The sequence below is a fragment of the Magnusiomyces paraingens genome (assembly GCF_902498895.1).
Source record: "Magnusiomyces paraingens strain CBS 517.90 genome assembly, contig: contig2, whole genome shotgun sequence".
Classification (NCBI taxonomy): Eukaryota; Fungi; Ascomycota; class Dipodascomycetes; order Dipodascales; family Dipodascaceae; genus Magnusiomyces; species Magnusiomyces paraingens.
The window spans coordinates 2,059,386-2,080,671 of record NW_022474068.1 but is presented as its reverse complement, the minus strand read 5'-3'; the positions used below and the strand labels follow the sequence as shown (position 1 = coordinate 2,080,671).

The 21,286-nt window shown below is 44.2% G+C and overlaps 9 protein-coding genes across 9 annotated transcripts; 5 read left to right on the top strand and 4 right to left on the bottom strand.

Annotated features, from left to right (window-relative positions):
* Positions 1-731: 731 nt before the first annotated feature.
* SAPINGB_P002398 (uncharacterized protein) lies at positions 732-2,520 on the top strand (the record flags this gene model as incomplete). Its single annotated transcript, XM_031997117.1, has 2 exons — positions 732-794; positions 895-2,520. The coding sequence occupies 2 exons, from the start codon at positions 732-734 to the stop codon at positions 2,518-2,520; spliced, it is 1,689 nt and encodes a 562-aa protein (XP_031853008.1).
* A 187-nt stretch (positions 2,521-2,707) lies between these two features.
* On the top strand, positions 2,708-4,048 carry SAPINGB_P002397 (uncharacterized protein; the record flags this gene model as incomplete). Its single annotated transcript, XM_031997116.1, has 1 exon — positions 2,708-4,048. The coding sequence occupies one exon, from the start codon at positions 2,708-2,710 to the stop codon at positions 4,046-4,048; it is 1,341 nt and encodes a 446-aa protein (XP_031853007.1).
* A 1,077-nt stretch (positions 4,049-5,125) lies between these two features.
* Positions 5,126-6,485, top strand: SAPINGB_P002396 (uncharacterized protein; the record flags this gene model as incomplete). Its single annotated transcript, XM_031997115.1, has 3 exons — positions 5,126-5,191; positions 5,290-5,364; positions 5,442-6,485. The coding sequence occupies 3 exons, from the start codon at positions 5,126-5,128 to the stop codon at positions 6,483-6,485; spliced, it is 1,185 nt and encodes a 394-aa protein (XP_031853006.1).
* A 150-nt stretch (positions 6,486-6,635) lies between these two features.
* On the bottom strand, positions 6,636-9,772 carry SAPINGB_P002395 (uncharacterized protein; the record flags this gene model as incomplete). Its single annotated transcript, XM_031997114.1, has 2 exons — positions 6,636-8,182; positions 8,278-9,772. The coding sequence occupies 2 exons, from the start codon at positions 9,770-9,772 to the stop codon at positions 6,636-6,638; spliced, it is 3,042 nt and encodes a 1,013-aa protein (XP_031853005.1).
* A 148-nt stretch (positions 9,773-9,920) lies between these two features.
* On the bottom strand, positions 9,921-10,856 carry SAPINGB_P002394 (uncharacterized protein; the record flags this gene model as incomplete). The annotated part of the gene is made up of 1 exon (XM_031997113.1): positions 9,921-10,856. The coding sequence occupies one exon, from the start codon at positions 10,854-10,856 to the stop codon at positions 9,921-9,923; it is 936 nt and encodes a 311-aa protein (XP_031853004.1).
* A 791-nt stretch (positions 10,857-11,647) lies between these two features.
* SAPINGB_P002393 (uncharacterized protein) lies at positions 11,648-14,779 on the top strand (the record flags this gene model as incomplete). Its single annotated transcript, XM_031997112.1, has 2 exons — positions 11,648-11,828; positions 11,886-14,779. The coding sequence occupies 2 exons, from the start codon at positions 11,648-11,650 to the stop codon at positions 14,777-14,779; spliced, it is 3,075 nt and encodes a 1,024-aa protein (XP_031853003.1).
* A 36-nt stretch (positions 14,780-14,815) lies between these two features.
* SAPINGB_P002392 (uncharacterized protein) lies at positions 14,816-16,606 on the bottom strand (the record flags this gene model as incomplete). The annotated part of the gene is made up of 1 exon (XM_031997111.1): positions 14,816-16,606. The coding sequence occupies one exon, from the start codon at positions 16,604-16,606 to the stop codon at positions 14,816-14,818; it is 1,791 nt and encodes a 596-aa protein (XP_031853002.1).
* A 118-nt stretch (positions 16,607-16,724) lies between these two features.
* On the bottom strand, positions 16,725-18,496 carry SAPINGB_P002391 (uncharacterized protein; the record flags this gene model as incomplete). The annotated part of the gene is made up of 3 exons (XM_031997110.1): positions 16,725-18,119; positions 18,168-18,280; positions 18,325-18,496. The coding sequence occupies 3 exons, from the start codon at positions 18,494-18,496 to the stop codon at positions 16,725-16,727; spliced, it is 1,680 nt and encodes a 559-aa protein (XP_031853001.1).
* Positions 18,497-18,768: 272 nt separating this feature from the next.
* SAPINGB_P002390 (uncharacterized protein) lies at positions 18,769-21,282 on the top strand (the record flags this gene model as incomplete). Its single annotated transcript, XM_031997109.1, has 1 exon — positions 18,769-21,282. One exon carries the CDS (start codon positions 18,769-18,771, stop codon positions 21,280-21,282), a length of 2,514 nt encoding a protein of 837 aa, XP_031853000.1.
* Positions 21,283-21,286: the final 4 nt, after the last annotated feature.

Below are 21,286 nucleotides of genomic sequence, written 5' to 3'. Positions count from 1 at the left end.
AAAAATGGGCTTAATAGAAAAGATAGCAGTTGTTAAACAGACATAATTCAATTCAATTCAATTGAATTCAATTCAATCAAAATCTATTTAAATTTATTTCTTTTAATTAAAATCAACTCAATTCAATTAAAATCTACTCAATTGACTTTTATTTTTTTTTTAAAAAAATAAATAAATAAATAAAAATATTTAAAAAAAAAAAAAAAGAAACCCCCCGCGGAGGTCATTTGGAATTTTTTTTTTTTTTCCATTTGAAAAGATTATCATTATAATCATCATAATGATGATTATAATCATGATCAAATAAATTTAATAGCAAATCCTTAATATTTTACTACTATTATTTTCTAAAATGCCGTATCTAAATGTATTTAAATTAAAAGGGACTATTTTTATTTTTTATATTATTTTATTATTTTATTATTTTATTATTTTATATTATATTTTATTTTATTTTATTATCTCTATTATATAAACTCTTTCTCTCTTTTGTCTGCAAATGGTCTGATGAAATCAATTCTTTTTAGTAGCAGTTCAACTTTTTAATCTCAAAAGTATAAAAAGCCACCTCTTTTCCCTTTCCTTCCTTTTTTTTTTTTTTTTCTTAATTAATTAATTTTTTTTTTTTAATTCCCATCAGTAATTCTTTTCTATATATATAAATCTTACAATACACAACAACAAAATCTATAGTTCTAACCATTTACAATTCTAATTAATAATCCCTCACAATGTCTGAAATTACCGTCGGAAACTACCTCTTTAACCGCATCAAACAAGTCGGCGTCGATTCCGTAAGTTATCCCTTTTCAATTCATTCATTCATTCATTCATTCATTCGTTCATTTTTATTTATTTCCTAACTAACTAACCAACTAATATCCCAATCTATAGATCTTTGGCCTTCCAGGTGACTTTAACCTCGCCCTCCTAGACAAAATCTATGAGGTCCCTGGACTCCGCTGGGTCGGAAACACAAATGAACTTAACGCCGGTTACGCCGCAGACGGTTATTCCCGTATCAATGGCCTCTCTGTTCTTATCACCACTTTTGGTGTAGGTGAACTTTCTACCCTTAACGCCATTGCCGGTGCTTATGCTGAACATGTCGGCCTCGTCCACATTGTAGGTGTCCCAGCAACTTCCTCCCAACAAAAACACCTGCTCCTTCACCATACCCTCGGTAACGGCGACTTCCATGTCTTTGACCGTATGTCTGCAGGTATTTCAGAAAAAGTCTACCTCCTCACGGAAAATAAGGACATCCCAGCCCTCATTGATGACGCAATCCACACCGCCAAACTTAAACAAAGACCCGTCTACATTGCCATCCCAACAAACGTCGGCGAACTTAAAGTCCCTAAATCAAAACTCGACACTCCTATCGACTTTAGTCTTCCTCCAAATGACCCAGAGGCCGAACTCGAAGCCCTTGAGGAAGTTGAAAAGTCAATTGCTGCTGCTAAAAACCCAATCATTCTTGTCGATGCTTGCGCTTACCGTCATGGCGCCGTAGAAGAAACTAATGCCTTGGCAAAACTTACAAAGTTCCCCGTCTTCACCACCCCTATGGGCAAGTCTGTCATTGACGAAGACTATGAACGATACGGAGGTGTCTATGTCGGCTCTCTTTCATCCCCAGAAGTCTTCAAGGCTGTCGAAGCTGCTGACCTTATTCTTTCTGTCGGTGCTCTTCTCTCGGATTTTAACACTGGCTCTTTCACTTACTCTTACAAGACTAAAAATATTATCGAGTTCCACTCAAACTACATTCAAATCCGTAGAGCAACCTACGAAAATGTCTCTATGAAACCCCTCCTCGCTAAACTTGTTTCCCAACTTACCCCTCCAGACTTGCCTTTGGCCCCAGTCCCCAAGCTTGCCCGTGAACCCGCAGAGCCTGCAACTGAAACTCCACTCACCCATAAGTATCTTTGGCCCCGTATCTCGGGCTTTTTGCAATCCGGCGACATTATCATCACGGAAACTGGTACTTCCTCCTTTGGTGTCACAAGCATCGTCTACCCTGCAAAAGTCAATGGTATTTCCCAAGTCCTTTGGGGATCCATTGGTTACTCTGTTGGTTGTGCTCTTGGTGCTGCTTTGGCTGCTCAAGAACTCGACCCCTCCCGTAGAGTTTTGCTCTTTGTTGGTGACGGTTCGCTCCAGCTTACCCTTACTGCCATCTCCACCATGGTCCGCTGGAAAACAAACCCTTATTTGTTTGTTCTTAACAATGACGGTTACACCATTGAGCGTCTTATCCATGGCCCTGAGTCTTCTTATAATGATATCAAATCTTGGGACCACCAGCTTATCTTGCCCTTGTTTAAGGCTGACCCTGAAACAAGTGAGTCGATTGTTGTTAAGACCAAGAAGGATTTGGATACACTTTTCACTGATGAAAAGTTTAAGGTGCCCAATAAAATCCGTCTTATCGAGCTCATGCTTGACCGTTTGGATGCCCCAGAGTCGCTCTACAAGCAAGGTGAACTTACCTCCAAGACCAATGCTAGTTAGGACATGTGACTACAAGGTCAAGGTTTAAGTAGTATAAATTAAAAATATAAATATAAACATATAGGTTTAAGTTTTTTGTTTTTTGTCTTTTGTCTTTTGTCTTTTGTCGTTTTTTTTTTAATACAAAACTTTTATTAATTTATTAATTTATTAATTTATCTATATATACTCTTCACAACCACCATTAATGACCCCTTCAACAGACTGGCAATCAGATCCTAGAATAGCTTACGACCAAGCCCGGCGGTGCTGGATTTTTGAAGACGGAGACATTGAATACGTATACGACGAAACAGCTGGTCAATGGCGTGAAGACAATGGTGACGGCGAGGCCAACGAGGGAGGTACCACAGCTCCTCCTCCGCGCAAAAAACACAAAAAGCAGCAACAGCAGCAACAACAGAAACATGTCGAAGACAAGCGCGAGCGGCCCAACTGTGGTGTATATGTTTCCGGACTACCGCGGGATGTGGATCCAGAGCAACTGAAGACACAACTGGCAGAAGCTTTTGGCAAGTACGGTGTGTTAGCAGTTGATGCGGCGGGAGGTCCGCGTGTCAAGGTATATGGAGCTCGGGATGTGGATTTAAAGGAGAAAGATAATGAGAAAGATAAGGAAGAGAAAGAGAAACAAGTATTGGATTTGAAAGATAAAGATAAAGAAAAACTACAAGACTTAAAAGAAGAACCTACAAAAGAGGCAAAAGAACCAACAAAAGAGACTACAGAAGAGACTACAAAAGAACCAACAAAAGAGACTACAAAAGAGGCTACACAAGAACACAAAAAAGACCTAAACGGGGGCGACGCGCTTGTCATTTTCTTTCGACCAGAAAGCGTGGCACTGGCTGTTGAAATGACTGACAATGCCGATCTATGGCTACAAGGACCTGGCGGCCCGCCCACACGTGTGCACGTGGAGCCTGCGAAATTCAAGGCGAAGCCCTCGGACTCCAAGCCAGCTGAAAAAAAGACTGTGTCTGGGTACGAGAAAACTAAGGCGATGCGAGCGCGGGCCAAACTCGAGGCCAAGGTATCTACATGGGACGATGATGATGAGAAGGGAGGAAGTGGTGACACGAGGGCTGGAGCAAATAAGGCGAGATGGGCACGGGATGTTATTTTGGAAAATGTATTTGGGGTAGAAGAACTACACCCTGGTGGGAAGCCTAGTGTTGATGCTGGGGCTCTTGCTGAGCTTGAAGCGGATATTCTGAGTGGTGCGGAAGCTATTGGGGTTGTACGTGGGGTGACTGTTTATGATTTGGAAAAGGATGGAGTTGTAAGTGTTCGGTTTGAAAGTGCAGAAGAAGCAGAAGCATGTGTACGAGTGATGGATGGAAGATGGTTTGGAGGGAGAAAGCTAAGAGCAGAAATAAGTGATGGACGACGTAGGTTCCGGAAAAGTGGAGGTGGTAATAGGACTAAGACAGAGGAAGAGGAAGGTGGAGAGAAGGATGAAGAGGAAGAGAGATTGGAAGAGTTTGGTAAATGGCTTGAGAGAGATGAGAAGACGGAAAAGAGATGAGAGATGAGAGATGAAATAAAAAAAAAAAAAAAAAAAAGGTAGTGATGGAAATTCAATCAAAATGATTAAAAAGTGAATTACTTTTTTTAGGGTTTATGAATGTTGAATAGTTGGTTGATTTTGGGAAGAATAAAGCCTGGAAGTCTCAGTGAAGGTTTTTTTTTTTTTTTTTTTTTTTTTTTTCTACTGGAGAGACTTGATAACTGGGTAGTTTTTGAAGGTTTCCACTACTATATATAGTAGTTTAAAGAAAAAAAAAGCCAAAATCTTTTTTTTTTTCTTCCAGACCTCAAAAAATGTGATTGTAAAAAGAATTGGGGGGGTGGTTTAAGTCAGTTGTTTAGTCAATTTAATTATTGGATAACTGGAACAATGAATTGTGAAAAATATATAAGTGGTATTATTTATTTATTTTTATTTTCAATACAATTGAATCATGTTTTTATTAGAAGAGTTTTGAATAAAGTAAATTTAACATTTCAGTGAGTTTCTATGGAGGTTTGGAAAGGGAAGACTATTGATATATATGTTTAAAATAAAAAAAGAAAAAAAAAAACTAAAAAAATTGAGATTTATAAGTAGTATATATATATTTAGATTAGATTAGATTAGATTAGATAAGTTATTATTATTATTTTTAATTATTTTTAATTATTTTTAATTATTTTTAATTATTACTCTTTTTGAAGTTTTTCTAATCTACAAATGCTTTTTATATTTATCATATTTTACCTATTACTTTAAACTTACCAGGTAAATAATAACATATTATAAACTTATTTATATATAACCCTCTTTTACATACAATAAAATAAAACCTCCATAAAAGTTTCCACACAGCCAAAAAATCAAAAAAAAAAAAAAAATAAAATTTTTTTTTTTTTTTTTTTCTTTCACCACCACCACCATTTTCACCCACCTAACAACCACCAAAACAGGCAAATGAAAAAATTTTTCTTTCTTCTCCCATCACAACTTAAACTTTCATTTACATCACAACCACCACAACAACTTCACAAAACAACCCTCAGATTATTTTCATCTACAGCAGTCACAGAAGCTAAAAAGAAATCAAGAATGCCTCCAAAGAAAGCCGTCGAAGAAAAGAAAATCCTTCTGGGAAGACCAGGTAATAACCTTAAGGTAATTTATTCTTTTTTTTTTTTTTTTTTCGTTTTTGATCTATTCAATTTAGAAACTAACTACTTGATGATTTTTCATCTTTATCTTTATCTTAACAGAGTGGCATTGTTGGTCTGGCCAACGTCGGAAAGTCCACCTTTTTCCAGGCAATCACCCGCTGCCCTCTCGGTAACGTAAGTCTTTCTTTCTCTTTCTCTTTCTCTTTCTATCTTTAAATCAATTCCTCTTGCTAATCCCAATCAATACCAAGCCCGCAAATTACCCCTTTGCTACCATCGACCCTGAAGAGGCCCGCGTCATTGTACCTTCCCCACGTTTCGACAAGCTTTGCGAAATGTACAAGCCTGCATCTGAAGTCCCTGCTCACATCACTGTTTTTGACATTGCCGGTTTGACCAAGGGTGCACATGCTGGTGAAGGTCTGGGCAATGCCTTTTTGTCCAATATTCGTGCTGTCGATGCCATTTTCCAGGTCGTCCGCTGCTTCGATGACGCTGAAATTATCCATATTGAAGGTGATGTCGACCCTGTTCGTGATCTGCAAATTATTCTTGATGAACTGCGTCTCAAGGATATGGAGTTTGTTCTTAAGCACCTCGAAGGTGTCGAGAAGATTGTTAAGCGTGGTGGCCAATCACTCGAAGTCAAGCAAAAGAAGGAAGAAAAGGCCTTTGTCGAGGGTCTCTACAAGTACCTTGAAGATGGTAAGCGTATTGCTAACGGTAATTGGACCCCCAAGGAGGTTGAGATTATCAACTCAATGCTTCTGCTTACTGCCAAGCCTGCCATTTACCTTATCAATTTGTCTGAGCGTGACTACATCCGCAAGAAAAACAAGAACCTTATTGCCATTAAGGAATGGGTTGATGCTAACTCTCCTGGTGATGTCATTATCCCCTTCTCTGTGTCTCTTGAAGAGCGTTTGTCCCACATGGAGACTGACGCTGAGCGTGAGGAAGAACTTAAGAAGCTCGGAACTACCTCCGCTCTCCCTAAGATTATTGTCATCATGCGTAAGACTCTTCACCTCATTTCTTACTTCACCTGTGGTCCTGATGAGGTCCGCGAATGGACTATCCGTGAGGGAACAAAGGCTCCTCAAGCTGCCGGTGTTATCCACAATGATCTTATGAATACCTTTATTCTTGCCCAGGTCACAAAGTACAATGACCTTGTCGAACTCGGTGATGATAACGCCGTCCGTGCTGCCGGCAAGCTTATGCAAAAGGGTAAGGATTATGTTGTTGAGGATGGTGATGTCATTTACTTCAGAGCCGGTGCTGGTAAGAACTAAAAGGAGGGGAAGAGTTGAACTGTTAGTGTAAAAAAATTTTTTTTTGAATAAAATGAAACGTGGAAAAAAAATAATAATTTTTTTTTTTGGAAAAAAACGAAATCTTCAACTTATATTAACTTATTATTCACTTATAATTCTTCCAGGTTGCTACTCATGTCTCCCAAACTTGCTCTTTAGGTGCGCCTTGAGCTGTGCATACGGCCGGTCTGCAGGCACTTGTCCACTACGTACCCCTTCATCCTTGTAATCGCTTCTTAGCTGTGCCAGAGTTTCCTCTCTTGTACAGAATCGTTCCGGGACTCCATAGAGCGCATGTTCAAATACCAATTTCCAAGTAATTGGTACACAATCCGTTTGTGTTGTTAGCTTCTCATCAATTAATGACTTGAGTGCGTCTACTTTGGAGTATGCTCGTAGCGCACGCTTTGATAAACCTCTAGAGGTGCGCTGTTGCTGTTTCTGCTGCTGCTGCTGCCGCCGCCGACGCCAAGTGCCAACTTGTACAGGAGGAACTTGAACTTGGACCTCTTGTTCTTCAACCAAATCGTTAAACTCTCCAGAAGAGTAATACGGATCAGGGGGTGCTTCACAATCTTCAGTTTCAGTTTCAGTTTCAGTTTCAGTTTCAGTTTCAGTTTCAGGCTCAGGCTCAGGCTCAGGCTCAGGCTCTTCACCTTCACAGTCTGTAGATTCCTCAGGTTCTTCTTCTTCACAATCTGTAGATTCTTTAGGCTCCTCTTCTTCACAATCTGTAGATTCTTCAGGTCCTTCCTCTTCACAGTCACTCGATTCACTATCCCCACCTTCAATTTCGTCCTCTTCATCCTCACAATCTTCTTCTTCATCACCTTCATCGTCTTCTTCATCCCATTCTTTCCATTCCTCTTCTTCTTCCCCTTCATAATCCTCCCCATCCCCATACTCATCATAGTCATCCTCACACTGATTCTCATCTTCCTCATCCTCATATTCATCTTGAAACTCCTGATCATGTCTATTCATAAACCGTTGCAACCGCCCGAAAAACACATCTGTATTAATTTCCGGTGCGTCAATTCGAATCATCTTTAACTGAGGCTGGCCAACCCACAATGATCCAACATTTTCTTCACTCTCATCTCTCTCCTCAGATCTCTTCTTGAAATCAGTCTCGTCGCCATCTACAAAGTGCTTTTCAATTCCCCGTGCTGAAATCTTTCTTGCTTCTTCATTTACCGCTTTCCCAAACCGATCAATAAGTTCCACATTTTCTAAAATCTCATTACCCTCCTCTTCTTTCGGCCACCCAAGTTTTGGTTCCTTCTTATTCTTGTACTTGGTATAAGCTCTTTTCTTTAACCTCATTTCTTCTCCACTTTTATCTTCTTCATACTCTTCCGCATACTTGCGATCTCGTTCCGCTTTATACGCATCAAACCCATCCCGGATCCCGTACCCATCAGACCCATCTACACGCCTGAATTGTACACGCTGTGCATCCAGTAACCGTTCTTTTTCTTCATTATACGCACTACGGTCAACGCCTTCTTCCCACCCAGCCCATAGATTGTCGTCATAGTTTGGCTCTCTATAGTCTTCCTGAAGCTCTGCAAAAACTTCTGCTTGGGCACCTTCTTCTTCATCTTCTTCCTCAGCGTCAGCCGTACCAACGTCCAGTCCCTGCTCCAACTGGTGGGCCTTCAATCTCAACGGTGCTAAAAACGAAAAGTCAGTCAACTTATTTACTCATCCCTCATCTCCTCCAATCCCCTCCCCTCCCCTCAAATCCTCAAAATCATTCAAATCTTACCAATCTTACTAGAAATAATTGCCCTCAAATTATAATACTTTGCTTCATTTTTAATCCCAATCTTATTTGCATAATCTCTCACCCCAAGCATAATCTGGCCCAACGCAAAAACTCTGTCTTCAAGTGCATACTTGACTCTATCTGCTGTTCTTAATCCTCTCCTTTTTAGTCCTTGATGCTGCTGCTGCTGCTGAGGGCTATTCAGTGAATCTGATGACACACTTAAAAGTGACACTACTGCATGACCTTCCTCCTCAAACTTGAGACAATAACTTTGCTCGTGAAACTTGCAATTCACCTGGCAAAACGTAGAGTGCAGTAACGATTGAACACCAACTGTTGCCGCCCAGCGTCGCGCAAAGTTGTCAAAAAAAGTAGATGAGCTAGCCAAAACTGCCTTGGCAACATCTGACGATGACTTCACCAATGCATCATTGATATGATTCTTTGCATGTGTATAATGACCTCGTGCTCTCCCTAGGTCTTCCCGTGTTGGTGTTTGTAAAATTGTCCCATTACTCAGTGTGTTATTACTTGATGTTAACACGTTGCTGGTGCCTTCTCCCATATTCTTCTTCTTAGTTCGGTACTTGTGTAAAACAGCAGGTGTAACCCCGCGCAACCCGTGTTTACCCACATCACCGTCTTCTCTTGCATCGATTTCTTTTTCCAGCCGTTCCTCCTGGGCCAAAAGCCGTGCCACATCTGCTTCTTCCACAAAATCTCGAAGTGATTCGCCGGACCGAAACACAAACGCAAGGACGGGACCCGAAGTTTGCACCATTTCCTTGGACAATGGAATGGCAATACGGCGGAGTCCAATACGGCGGACCCATGCGTCACCAGTCTCAACAGGAACAGTTTTGACAGCAGACTGGGATAACAAGTGTTTGGGGACTAGTAACGAGTAGTTTTCAACATAATGGTAACGTGGAAGACCAAACGGAAGTGACGTTTGAATGATTCGTGCGGCATTGATATCTGCAAAATGTGCAGGACCTGTGTCTGAGGAAACTGATTTGGGAGAAACCGAGCGACTGGTGTTGAACATAAATAATAGCGATGTGTTTCCTGGAATAAACAACCCTTTATCGTCAATTGGCAGTGTCAGAGCAAATGAGGGTCCCAAAGACTTGATGTCAAAGTACCTTCCTGTAGCCACAAACTCCTTCATTCCTCCAAGGCTGGCCAAGTCCACTGGGTTGAGCATTTCCCATGGCACAGAGTAATAGTCAGCCCACACATTGGGCACGGCGGCGTTCCAGGCAGCCGCCAGGCCAGATTCTGCAAAAGAAGAAGCAGAAGGAGAAGATTCATTAGTATAGGGTCGGACTTGGAGCCCTGGCCCGCGGTACGGAGCCATTGGAGGGTCAATGACGTCACGACGGTCGACAGTATTTTCGCGGGTGCGGGAACGCATGAGGCGGTCCAAGCGGTCTGGGTCTGAGAGGATGGCGGCGCTTACCGCACCATATAGCAGAAAGTTGAACAACATTTGTGATGAGGAAATAAAGATGAAGCAATTGCTTTTTTTTTTTTTTTTCATTTATATATCGAAAAGAAAAAAGAAGAAGAAAAAACCATTACATTTGCTATGTACATTAATTAAGACTATTTACAACATTAATATTGAGCCAACCCAACTAGGAAAACAGCTTGCCCCAAAAGGTCTTGCCCTCGGCCTCGCGCTCAGCCTTGGATTTCCACACAGACATGTGCTCGCGCATTTTTTCGACTGCAGTTTCGTAGTTGTACTGCTTGCCAAAGACGTCAAGGTACTGGCCCTCTGGGTCCATAAAGTAGAAAAAGATACTGTGGTCAACGAGATATTCCTGGTTAGGCTTAAGGTCTGGCGGCAGAGAAAAGTAGACGCGGTAGGCCTTGCAGACGGCCTTAATTTGGTCATAAGTGCCAGTCAAACCAATAATGTCAGGGTGGAACTCGGCCAAGTATTCCTTGAGGACTTCAGGTGAGTCACGGAACGGGTCACAGGTGATGAAGACCGGAGTGACAAGTTTTTCATCCTTGTTAATTTCATCCAGAATCTTGGCCATTTTCTCCAACTCATCAGGACAAATGTCTGGGCATCGGGAGAACCCAAAGTAAACCAAAGCATACTTGCCCAGCAAGTCTTTATCAGAAAATGGCTTACCGTCTTGGTCAATAAGTTCAAACGGTCCTCCGACAAGAGGCTTGCCCATGCCACGGTTAGATTCTTCCAGACGCTTTGTTTCCACACGTTCGCGTTCTTGTCTGAAAAAGTAGATAAGACCACCACCTGTCACAATGAAGATGACTGCGGCTTTCCAGTTAAGAAACCCAATTGTGGCCTGTTGTTCAGCCTTATTTGCGTCAAAGGCTCTGCCAATTGCAATGCGCGACAGAGGCTTGCGTGGCTTCAATGGGTCATATCCATGGCGTGCAGTTCCTGGGTCTGCAATGCCGCGTACTGTCTCGTCGGACTCGTCTTGGGGCTTTTCAGGCTCGTCGGGCTTTGCTGTTGAAAAGGACCGGGTGATGTTGGAGGGTGAAGAGACGAGCGAGGGGAATGCAGTGCGTGCTATAACAGCGGAACGCATTTTAAAAAGATGAGGGGCCGGTCGATTGAGTACCGGACGGAACAGAGATTTAAAAGACATTTTAATTTGGTTTGATTGTTGTTGTTTGATAAATGGCTGTGATGGTAAGACTGTAAGGATTTGTAATGGCTGGTTGTGGTGGTTTTGAATAAATTTTTTTTTTTTTTTTTTTACACACAGCAATAATAAAAAAAAAAATTTGGCTGTTGTGGCGCGGCGTGTGCGGAATCTGCAGGAAAAAAAAAACGGCAGCCAGGAAAAAAAGAAGCAAAGACCGGATCATGTGATAAACGCGTGACTAACACGTAAAAACGCGTGGCTGTTGTTAAAAAATTAAATTTCCTAAAAAGGAAATTTATGTTAACGCGTGTTGTTGTTGAAGACCAAAATAAATAAATAAATAAATAAACAAATAAACAAACAAAAACAAACAAAAATAAACAAACAAATAAACAAAATAAACAAAATAAACAAAATAAACAAAATAAACAAAATAAATATATAAATAAACAACTTAAATTTCCCATAAAAAAAATTCATTAATTAATTAAAAGGGTCTTTCCATTAGTTTTTTAATGCGGCATAAACTGATTTCTTCTTCCTAAAGCAGCTTAAGTTTCATCAACCACCACCTACTTGGTATTCCCTCCCTAAATTTTTTTTTTCTTCATTTCTTTTTTTTTTTACTCGCCATATAAAAACTCCCCTATTCCCCCCCTATTTTCTACAGTTCTTTTTTTTTTCTCTCTTTTTTCCCTCTTTTTTCATTCAACACTACTCACCTACTAAACATGGATCAAAACGACCCATACTACCAACAAAACTCGCCAACCCGCCAAAGGTACCGGCATGGCTCTCCTACCCGTAATTATGTTCCACTCGACTCTTCGACCCTCCCGCATCCCATTGTGTCTCCAGCACTCCCATCACCATCCAGAGCTGCCTATAACTCGCGTCAATCCTACCATCTCGGTAAGAAATCCCCATTTATATTACCATTTATTCCTCTTTTTATATCTAACTTCCCAGATGAACTCACAAACTCAAACCTAGGCGGATACCAATCGGAAATCCCAGATTTGCCACAAATCCCTCCTATTGGAATGCCTGCTCAAACTTATACCCCATCCCACTCACCTACCCGAGCCGGAGCAGTCTCTCCATCCAGATCACCTACAAGATCACCTACTCGGTCCATGAACAACATGGTCCACGGTTCACCCAAACGTCGTGGCGCAGAAACAACCCCTAGGGCCCTTTGGACACGCCTGGAGTCCCCCGCACGAACTGCAGACAATACTCCCATTGTGATTGACGATGATGATGACGACAATGACAATAATTATGCCAATGACGACGAGCTCGAAATCATTTACGAACAAGATGGAAACCCGCGACATTCTACCATGGACTCATATGGTATCGCCAACACAGGAAATGCAATGCATCGCGCCACAGATTCAAACGCAACAGCCTTTGCAGATGCACCTCTATTGCCTCCGCCAAACCTTGCCGATGATGGATACTCATACTTGGAAAACGATGAATCTCAAAATACTTACGCAGACCCAACCATTGAGCAAACGCCCCAGTCTACAGAACTTCGCTCTGCCCCGTCCTCGGAAACTTTGTCTAGTAACGCGTTCGAGGTCCCCGTTAAGGCCCAGCCTCGTCGTAACAAGTCTATGGCGCGTCGTGAGGTCAAACTGGTACGCGGTAACCTTGTTTTGGACTGCCCAGTTCCTACTAAACTCTACTCGTTTTTACCTCGCCGTGATCACGACGAGTTTGTGTATATGCGCTACTCAGCCGTCACCACAGACCCAAATGACTTTGTCGAGGGTGGTTTCAATCTGCGGCCTGCCATTTACGAGCGTGAGACTCAGTTGTGCATCTGCATTACCATGTACAATGAGGACGAAACTCATTTCACCCGAACCATGCATTCGGTCATGAAAAACATTGGCCATTTAGTATCTCGAAAGAATTCACCACGTCATTGGGGCAAGGATTCATGGAAAAAGGTTGTTGTTTGCATTGTGGCCGATGGTCGCTCAAAGGTATCTCCTGGAGTTTTGAATGTTCTATCTGCAATGGGTGTTTTCCAAGAAGGAATTGCCAAAAACTACGTCAATGGTAAGGAGGTCCAGGCCCATATTTTCGAGTATACAACCCAGGTCTCGCTTGACCCAGACCTTACATTTCAGGGCGCTGAAAAGGGCATTGTGCCTGTCCAAGTCATGTTTTGTCTCAAGGAAAAAAATGCTAAAAAAATTAACTCCCACCGCTGGCTATTTAACGCCTTTTGCCCTGTTCTGAACCCTGCTGTTTGCGTTCTTCTTGACGTTGGTACAAAACCCGGGCCCACATCGATCTACAATCTTTGGAAAGCTTTCGACTCTGACTCAAACATTGGTGGCGCGTGCGGCGAGATCCGGGCCATGACAGGACCTCAAGGTAGACACTTGCTTAACCCGCTTGTGGCTGCACAAAACTTTGAGTACAAAATGTCAAACATTCTTGACAAACCTTTAGAAAGTGCATTTGGCTACATTACAGTATTGCCCGGTGCCCTTTCGGCCTACCGCTACATTGCTCTCAAAAATGGGCCTGACGGCAAGGGCCCACTCGCACAGTATTTCAAAGGTGAGTTTTTGCACGGCTCCGAGGCTGACGTTTTCACATCAAACATGTATCTGGCCGAAGACCGCATCTTGTGTTGGGAACTTGTAGCAAAACGCGGCGAAAAATGGCTGCTCAAGTATGTGCGCTCGGCAAATGGCGAAACAGATGTCCCCGACGATGTCCCGGAGTTTATCAGTCAGCGCCGGCGCTGGCTCAACGGCGCTTTGTTTGCAGCTGTTTATGCACAAACCCATTTCACGCAAATCTGGCAAACAGATCACTCTTTGTTTAGAAAGATCCTGCTCCACATTGAGTTTGCTTACCAGTTCCTGCAACTTCTCTTTACATTTTTTTCTGTTGCAAACTTCTATCTCGCCTTTTACTTTGTTGCTGGGTCCTTGTCATCTTCCAACGACGGCCTCATCCCAAGTCGTGCAGGCTTTTACCTCTTTCTGCTTTTCAAGTATATCTTCCTGTGCACACTTGCCGCCCAGTTCATCATCTCTCTGGGAAATAGACCTCAAGGTTCACGCCACTGGTTTTATGCTAGTTTTATTCTCCTCGGCATTGTTGGTCTGTACGCCATTGCCTGCGGTTTGTACTTTGTTGCACGCACCGTTCAGCAGCATGGCAATGCGGATCTTGGAAATAACGCTTTCACCAATATCCTTGTGTCGATGATTTCCACCTACGGTCTCTATGTCGTCATGTCGGTTCTTTATCTGGACCCATGGCACATCATCACCTCGTCCATCCAGTACTTTTTGTTGCTTCCTGGATATACAATTACCCTACAAATCTATGCCCTGTGCAATACCCACGATGTCACTTGGGGTACCAAGGGCGACAATGAACAAAAAATGGACTTGGGTAGCGCCGTTGTCAAGGCCGAATCAGGCAACGATATTGTGGAAATGGACATGCCAGCGGAACAGTTTGACATTGATCAGCTTTATGAGGAAGCCCTGAGCTCGCTACGCGACCGCAAAATGACCCCGGAGGCCCCACCGGCCGTCAACAAAAAGACCATGGTCGAGGACTACTACCGAGAATTCCGAACCCGTGTCGTGCTCTTTTGGATGATTGCAAACATGATTCTAGCTTTGCTCATGATGCAGGTCTTTAGCCTCGATAATACTAATGGCAACGTCTACCTCAAAATCATTCTATGGAGTGTCGCTGCTCTCGCAGGCTTCCGAGCCTTGGGCTCGCTGGCGTATCTTGTACAGATCACTGTCAAGTACCTGTACCGGTCGCGCGACCGTACGTTCCGTAGAAACAATCTTACGGGCAAGTAATTTATTTATATATATATACATACAATACTTAGTAGCTTAATTTAATTGTTTATAGAGACACAAGTCCGTCCACACAAGATTGCTGGGAGCGAGCTGGTTGACTATAGGCTCGAGGTCTTCCGGGATGTACAAAATCCGCTGGATCCCTGTAGATGCTCCGGAATCAAGCATCTTAAAGCACTCGATTTGTTGCCAATCGGTATCATTTGAAAAGTTAATTTCCCCAGCCTCGGAATCCACAGGATAGGTAGAATCCACCACATAATTGCACGTTGAAATTGGCACGATTTTGCCTGGGTCGCGCTTGTTACGGTTGTTCATGCCTTCCGGGACCTCCCAGATCCCACTGTATCCATTATCTTCGCGGAAACTTCCAGGCAATAATCCATCGAATCCGCTCGAGATGAACTTGAGCCGCATATTGTCTTGCAAGAAATACGACGACGGGAATCGGTACCACTCGCGTCCCACACATACCGTGGTTGGTTTATGAACATTGAGCGTGGATACTTTGGAAAAGATTTCCACGGGCGCACGGTAATACGTGGCCAAGGCAGCCGACCGGGAAACGGAAACAAGAATAAAGGCAGTCAATCCGATAAAAACAAGACTGGTTTTGACAAGTAACTTGGACATTGGGACTATTCTGGAAATGAAACTGATGATGGAGGACAAACCAATGGCGGCATTTAGAAGAAACGAAGAATATGACACATACATGAACCGTTCTTCCTTGTGTGGCTGCGCGGTAAAGATGGCAAGCCATATAAATGACGGCGCCAGGAGAAGCGCCCAGCGGACTGGCCGGTTAGGTTTATTGAGAAGAACAGCCAGTGGCGATACCAGAGCAAAGAGAAGACCAAAGTTCAAGTTGAGCGCAAGGTTTTGCAGGTAATAGTGCCACGGCTCTGTTCCGAAAATGTCTGGCCCGGATGTGGCGTCTGCTTGTAGAACATTATATGCCACAATGTTCCATGGTACAATTGTCAGCTTGCCGTAGAGGTAAGAATCAATAGCCACAATGGCAGCGGTGATGGGCACGACCACTTTGAGAGCGGGCCGCACGACTGCTGGAAGAAACTGGGAAAAGTGGTTAGAAATGGGCCAGCCAAACGTGAGCCAGCCAAGTGCTACATGCACAGCCCAAACACCACCAATGGCCAGCGCAAATGGCCAGCCAACAATGGCACCAACAGCAATCCAGGAAAGCCCACGACCTGCAGCCTTTGCAAGATCGGCAGAGTCGCTTGAAGTGACATAGCGGACCAGGTAAACCAAGGAAAACGTGGTGCAGACCATAGCAAACGATGAGGGCAGGTATGCAACCGATGCGTGGAACATGGCAGTTGCTGTAAGTGTAAGTACTGTGTAAATCGACGACGGGCTAGCCAAGACGTCGTACCAGTCCTGTTTTTCCGGGAGCATTACCGGGTCGATATGTTCCTTGATTGTAAGGTATAATTTAGTGTCTGCGATGGCTGCGACGATGGCAAAGACACTACGAAGAAAGTAGAATAATGCCACAGACTCTGCGGCTCCATCGGAACCGCCAAACTTCGCCAGGATCGGTACAAACACGTGGCGGCCTGTTTCAAGAATAAGCGCGTGGAGCCCGGCGTAGGCCCAACTGCGGATGGCATAGACTGGCGAATACTCCCACGTTTGTAGTCCAAATCCGTGCGTCAGGTAGTGCGTGGGGTCCCAGTAATTGAAGACCTCATCGCAATCGAGGATCGGCGCCAAACTGGCAGAAACCAGTCGGGCAGCAAGCAGTGCGCGGAACACTGGTTGGGATAGAACGTATCGGTTTTGTGGTGGTTGTGCCATTTTGAATGGTGATGAGGGGGAAGGGATTAAAAAAAAATAAATAAAAGAAAATAAAATAAATGGGCCATTTTAAAATTACACAGGAAAATTATATTCAAATATTCAACTTTTCTACAAACTAATCATCGTCATCCCAGTTGCCCTTGGACTGCGGCGTGGGCATGACAGGACCACCCGCACGCTTGGCCATGATGATCTGATCAACAGAAAGAATCGTGCTGGCAGCCTCGGTGGCCAGTTCAATAGCCGACTTTTTCGCCGCGTAAATGTCAAAAATACCGTTTTCGCGCGCATCAAAAACGCCACCGTCATGATCATTCTCAATGTCGACACCGTAGTAAACGGTGGATGCAGTCTCCGGAGACTCATTTTCCTTTGAGGTATGGGCAAAGTAAAGCTGAGACATGACCTCAGTTGCATCCAGACCGGCATTCTCGGCCAATGTGCGAGGAATCACTTCAAAAGCTTCACCGTACTTCTTAATGGCATGCTGGAGCAGACCAGGTGTGCGCTCGCCATACTGCACAATGCGAGAGGCCAGCTCGGTCTCGGTGGCACCGGCACCGGCAACCAGCTTTCCTTCACGTGTCAGGGCCTTGATGGCGCTGACACCATCGTCAATGGCACGCTCAAGGTCATCAAGAGCGTTTTGTGTGGCACCACGGAGAACAATGGTAGCTGTTCGTGAAGCTTCCTTTTCCTGGCGGAAAACAGTGACACGGTCACCACCAATTTCAATTGTCTCGACCACATCAATGACACCGAGCTCATCAGGCAGTGGGGCACCCAGACGTGGGAGAGGAGTGGCGCCAACTACCCGACACAGACGGCGCAGATCAAACTTGCTTGAGACCTTAAAAACGAGAATACCAGCGAGGTTGAGGTAGTGCAGGGCAAGCTCGCCCACACCGGCACCAGCAACAACAACGCGTAGACCAGTGTCAGCAATCTCCTTGACGATGGCTTCCATTTGCTTTTCCTCACCCTTGGTGAAGTCAAGCATCTCCTTTGCATTATGAAGCAGCACGGTGCCCTTTGTTTCGGTGGCAGAAATGTCAAAGGGGGTGGTGAAGACACCGACCTTTGTTTTTTCAACATGCTGAACTGAGCCTTCGGGCTCACGGCCAAAGACCATACCCTTGATGACCTGGGAGTTGTCGAGACTGGAACCGAGAATCTTGACGACACGCACATTGTCGACATTAAAAAGATTGGGGTTCTTGGGAGGAATAATATGAACAATGGCCTCGGAGACGAGCTTGGCAAGGTACTCCTCGTTACCATATTGCTTGGATGCCAGTGTAGTTTGGACGGCCTTAGACACTTGTTTTGGGTCGGTGAGATCGGTGATGTTATCAGCAATCAAGGTCTCGAGCTGATCAACTGCAAACTTGCGTGCAAGCTCGTAGCCTTGAACGATTTCAGAAGGATGAAGACCCAGTCTTAAAAGGCTATCAGCTTGGTAAAGGAACTCACCAGCAAGGATGAGCACAAGGTTGGTTGAATCACCCATCTAGAGAATGTTAGATCAGATCAGGAACTAAAGTAGTGGCGGGCTTACCTCTTGTTCTTGTTGTTGACTGGCCATGACGACGAGCTTGGCAGCAGGATGGACAATCTCAAGCTCGCGGAGAATTGTAGCGGCATCACTAGTGATGAAGATCTTGCCAAGGTCTAATCCATTAGTTAAGGTCAAAATATACAATCGGTAGACTTACGGTTCACGACAATCTTATTATGGCCTGAGGGTCCCACAGAGGTGCGGACCATGTTTGTGATTTCACGCACAGCCTGGATGTTTCTAGACACAGCGCCATCTTCAGATGCATAGGTTTGGTAACCCTGCTTGAAGAGACCTGTGCCTGGGGCATTGGGAAGCTTGAGCGACATGGTTGGTAGTTGTGGTGGGTTTGATAGTTGTCTTTGGAGAGGCTCTAAAGGGAATCTGTGATGGTTTTATTTTTTTTTGTTTGGCGGTGGCAATGAAAAAAAAAAAAAAAAAAAAAAATTAGGCTGCCGGGTCAGTCTGGAATTTACTCAGTCAGACCACAAACCACGCCTTTAAGGCCACCACACAGCCAAACCACCACACCAAAACCCTGCCACGCCCTGGTTACCCCATATATCGCACAGAAACACGACCGGACCGGCACTCAGAGACAATGGATGCAGCGTTAGATAACCCGCACTACGACCCCGTGGAGCATCTGCAGATTCTCTTTGGAGCGCCAAGCAACATTGAGCGTCTTTCGGAGGTTGCGCGTCGAGTCTACTCTCACCAAAAGGTACTGACGACGCGCATTGCTGCCAACTCTCAAAAGATCTGTTTGAATGCTAGCGAGACCCATGAAGAAACAAAGGCCGAGACGTTAGCACAGTTATATGCGCGAATTGGAGAGCTGCGTGCACAGGCTTACACTACGGAATCCAAAATTACAACCATGACATCGCACATTATATCGCTTGACCGCACAAAGTCCAATCTCATTTACTCCATTACCGTGCTCAAGCGACTGCAAATGCTCACTACGGCTTATGACCAGCTGGGCGGGTTGATAACTACTAGAAACTATGCGGAAATGGCTCAGACACTGCCAGCTATCCAAGAACTAATGGACTACTTTAAGCCCTTTCGCAGTATTCCTCAGGTTGCAGTGCTCAATAGACAAATTGGCGACATACAAGTGAAAATTACCGACCAAATCTTTTCTGACTTTGAAACAGTTCTTTCAGGGAAGGGAAATGTTGATCCTGATCTGGCAAACAGTCTAGCAGATGCGACGGCCGTGCTGGAATTACTTGGCGACCAAAATAAAACCAAGCTCATCAACTGGTACTGCTCTTCACAACTGCATGAGTACCGGACAATTTTCCGCAACTCAGACGAGGCTGGGTCGCTAGAAAACATGGCACGGCGGTTTTCCTATTTTAGGCGACTGCTCAAACAGCATTCCGAGTCTAATGCTCGGTATTTTGATCCCTCGTGGCACATGGCTGAGGAACTCACAAATACCTTTTGCAACACTACCCGTGACGATATCCAATCATTGCTTTCAGAAAATGGCGGCAAAGATGTCAATGTCAAAACTCTTTTACAGGCTTTACAGGAAACTTTGGATTTTGAACAGTACCTAGAAAAACGATTTGAGAGCGTTAGCGACTCACGCAGTTCTACTGACAAGAGCCCAGAGCCCAAGACCTCGCTCAAGTCAGCCAAAGCCATTTCCATGGCATTCCAACCACACCTCAACATTTGGATTGAGTACCAAGACAAGCAACTGTCTCTCAAATTTGCACAATTTAAGGCACCACCACCGCCAAAACAAGCCCTTGACGAACAGGAACCAGACCCCACAGTGCTACCATCGTCTGCAGATCTCTTTATCTTCTACAGACAAATTCTCGCACAAACATCCAAGCTTTCTACAAGGGATCCTCTTGTCAACCTTTCCAAGTTGTTTGCCAAGTGGCTCGACACTTACTGCTCGCAGATTTTACGACCAACTTTCCCCAATAAGCTGTCTGACAAGGACGACTTTAAGACTCTTGCTCTGATCATTTCTACCGCTGATTACTGTACAACAACTATTTCCCAACTGGAAGAAAAACTTCAATCTACTATTGACGAGGACCTTAAAGACCAAATTAACTTTGACAATGAGCGTGGCAGGTTTTTGGACATAGTGAATCTCGGCATCAAGCGACTTGTCAATACCGTCGAGTCTTCTTTGGAAATGCCATGGCGTGAGATGGCCAATACCAATTGGTCCCGGCTCGAGTCTGTGGGCGACCAGAGCTCGTATGTCCAAGAACTGAACCGTGCACTGCAGGAGGAAACCAAGACAGTGCTGCAGTACACAACCAAGAAGACTTATGTGAGGCTTGTGTGCGACAAGATTGTCGAGTCCGTAGCCCAGTCCTTCTTGACGCAGGTCGTCAAGTGCAAGCCAATTTCTGAGGTGGCCTCGGAGCAAATGCTGCTGGATTTGTATGTTGTCAAAAGCACATTGCTCAAGCTGCCGACATTGACTGAAGGTGCAGACCCCACGCCATCTTCGCTGTATACCAAGCATGTCAGTAGTTCCATTGGTCGCGTGGAAACAATTCTTAAAGTTATTTTGACACAACCCTCACCGCCAGAGGGTCTTGTGCAAAATTACTTTTACCTCATTGGCGACAAATCGGCAGATAATTTCCGCAAGATTCTCGATCTCAAGGGACTTTCCCGAAGTGAACAGGCCCGGTTCATGGAGCTGTTCCATGCTCATATGAAGGCCCATGATAACTTGGTAGAATCATCGCCAATCTTGCATTCCTTGAGATTAACTAACCAGCCAATTTCTCAGTCAAATGGCTACGGTGTTTTGGGAATGAATGGCTCAGGAACTAGTTCACGAAATGTCTCTGGGTCATTTTTGAGCGGCTCATCCAGTTCACGAGACCTGGCTTTAACAGGTGGGCGGAATACTCCTGTCAACGAAGCAGTTTCTGCTCTGGCTGCATCGTTGAGCCCACCCAGCTTACACATCCCTAAGTTCGACAAGAGCTTTGGGCTGGCCAAGGACCAGCTGGAAAAGGGCATTGAGAAGATTACACAGGAAAAACCCGTCAACAAGCTTAATGAAAACATCCGCAGCTTTGGCCGGCTGTTCCGCAGAGATACGGGTAACAACTAGATTA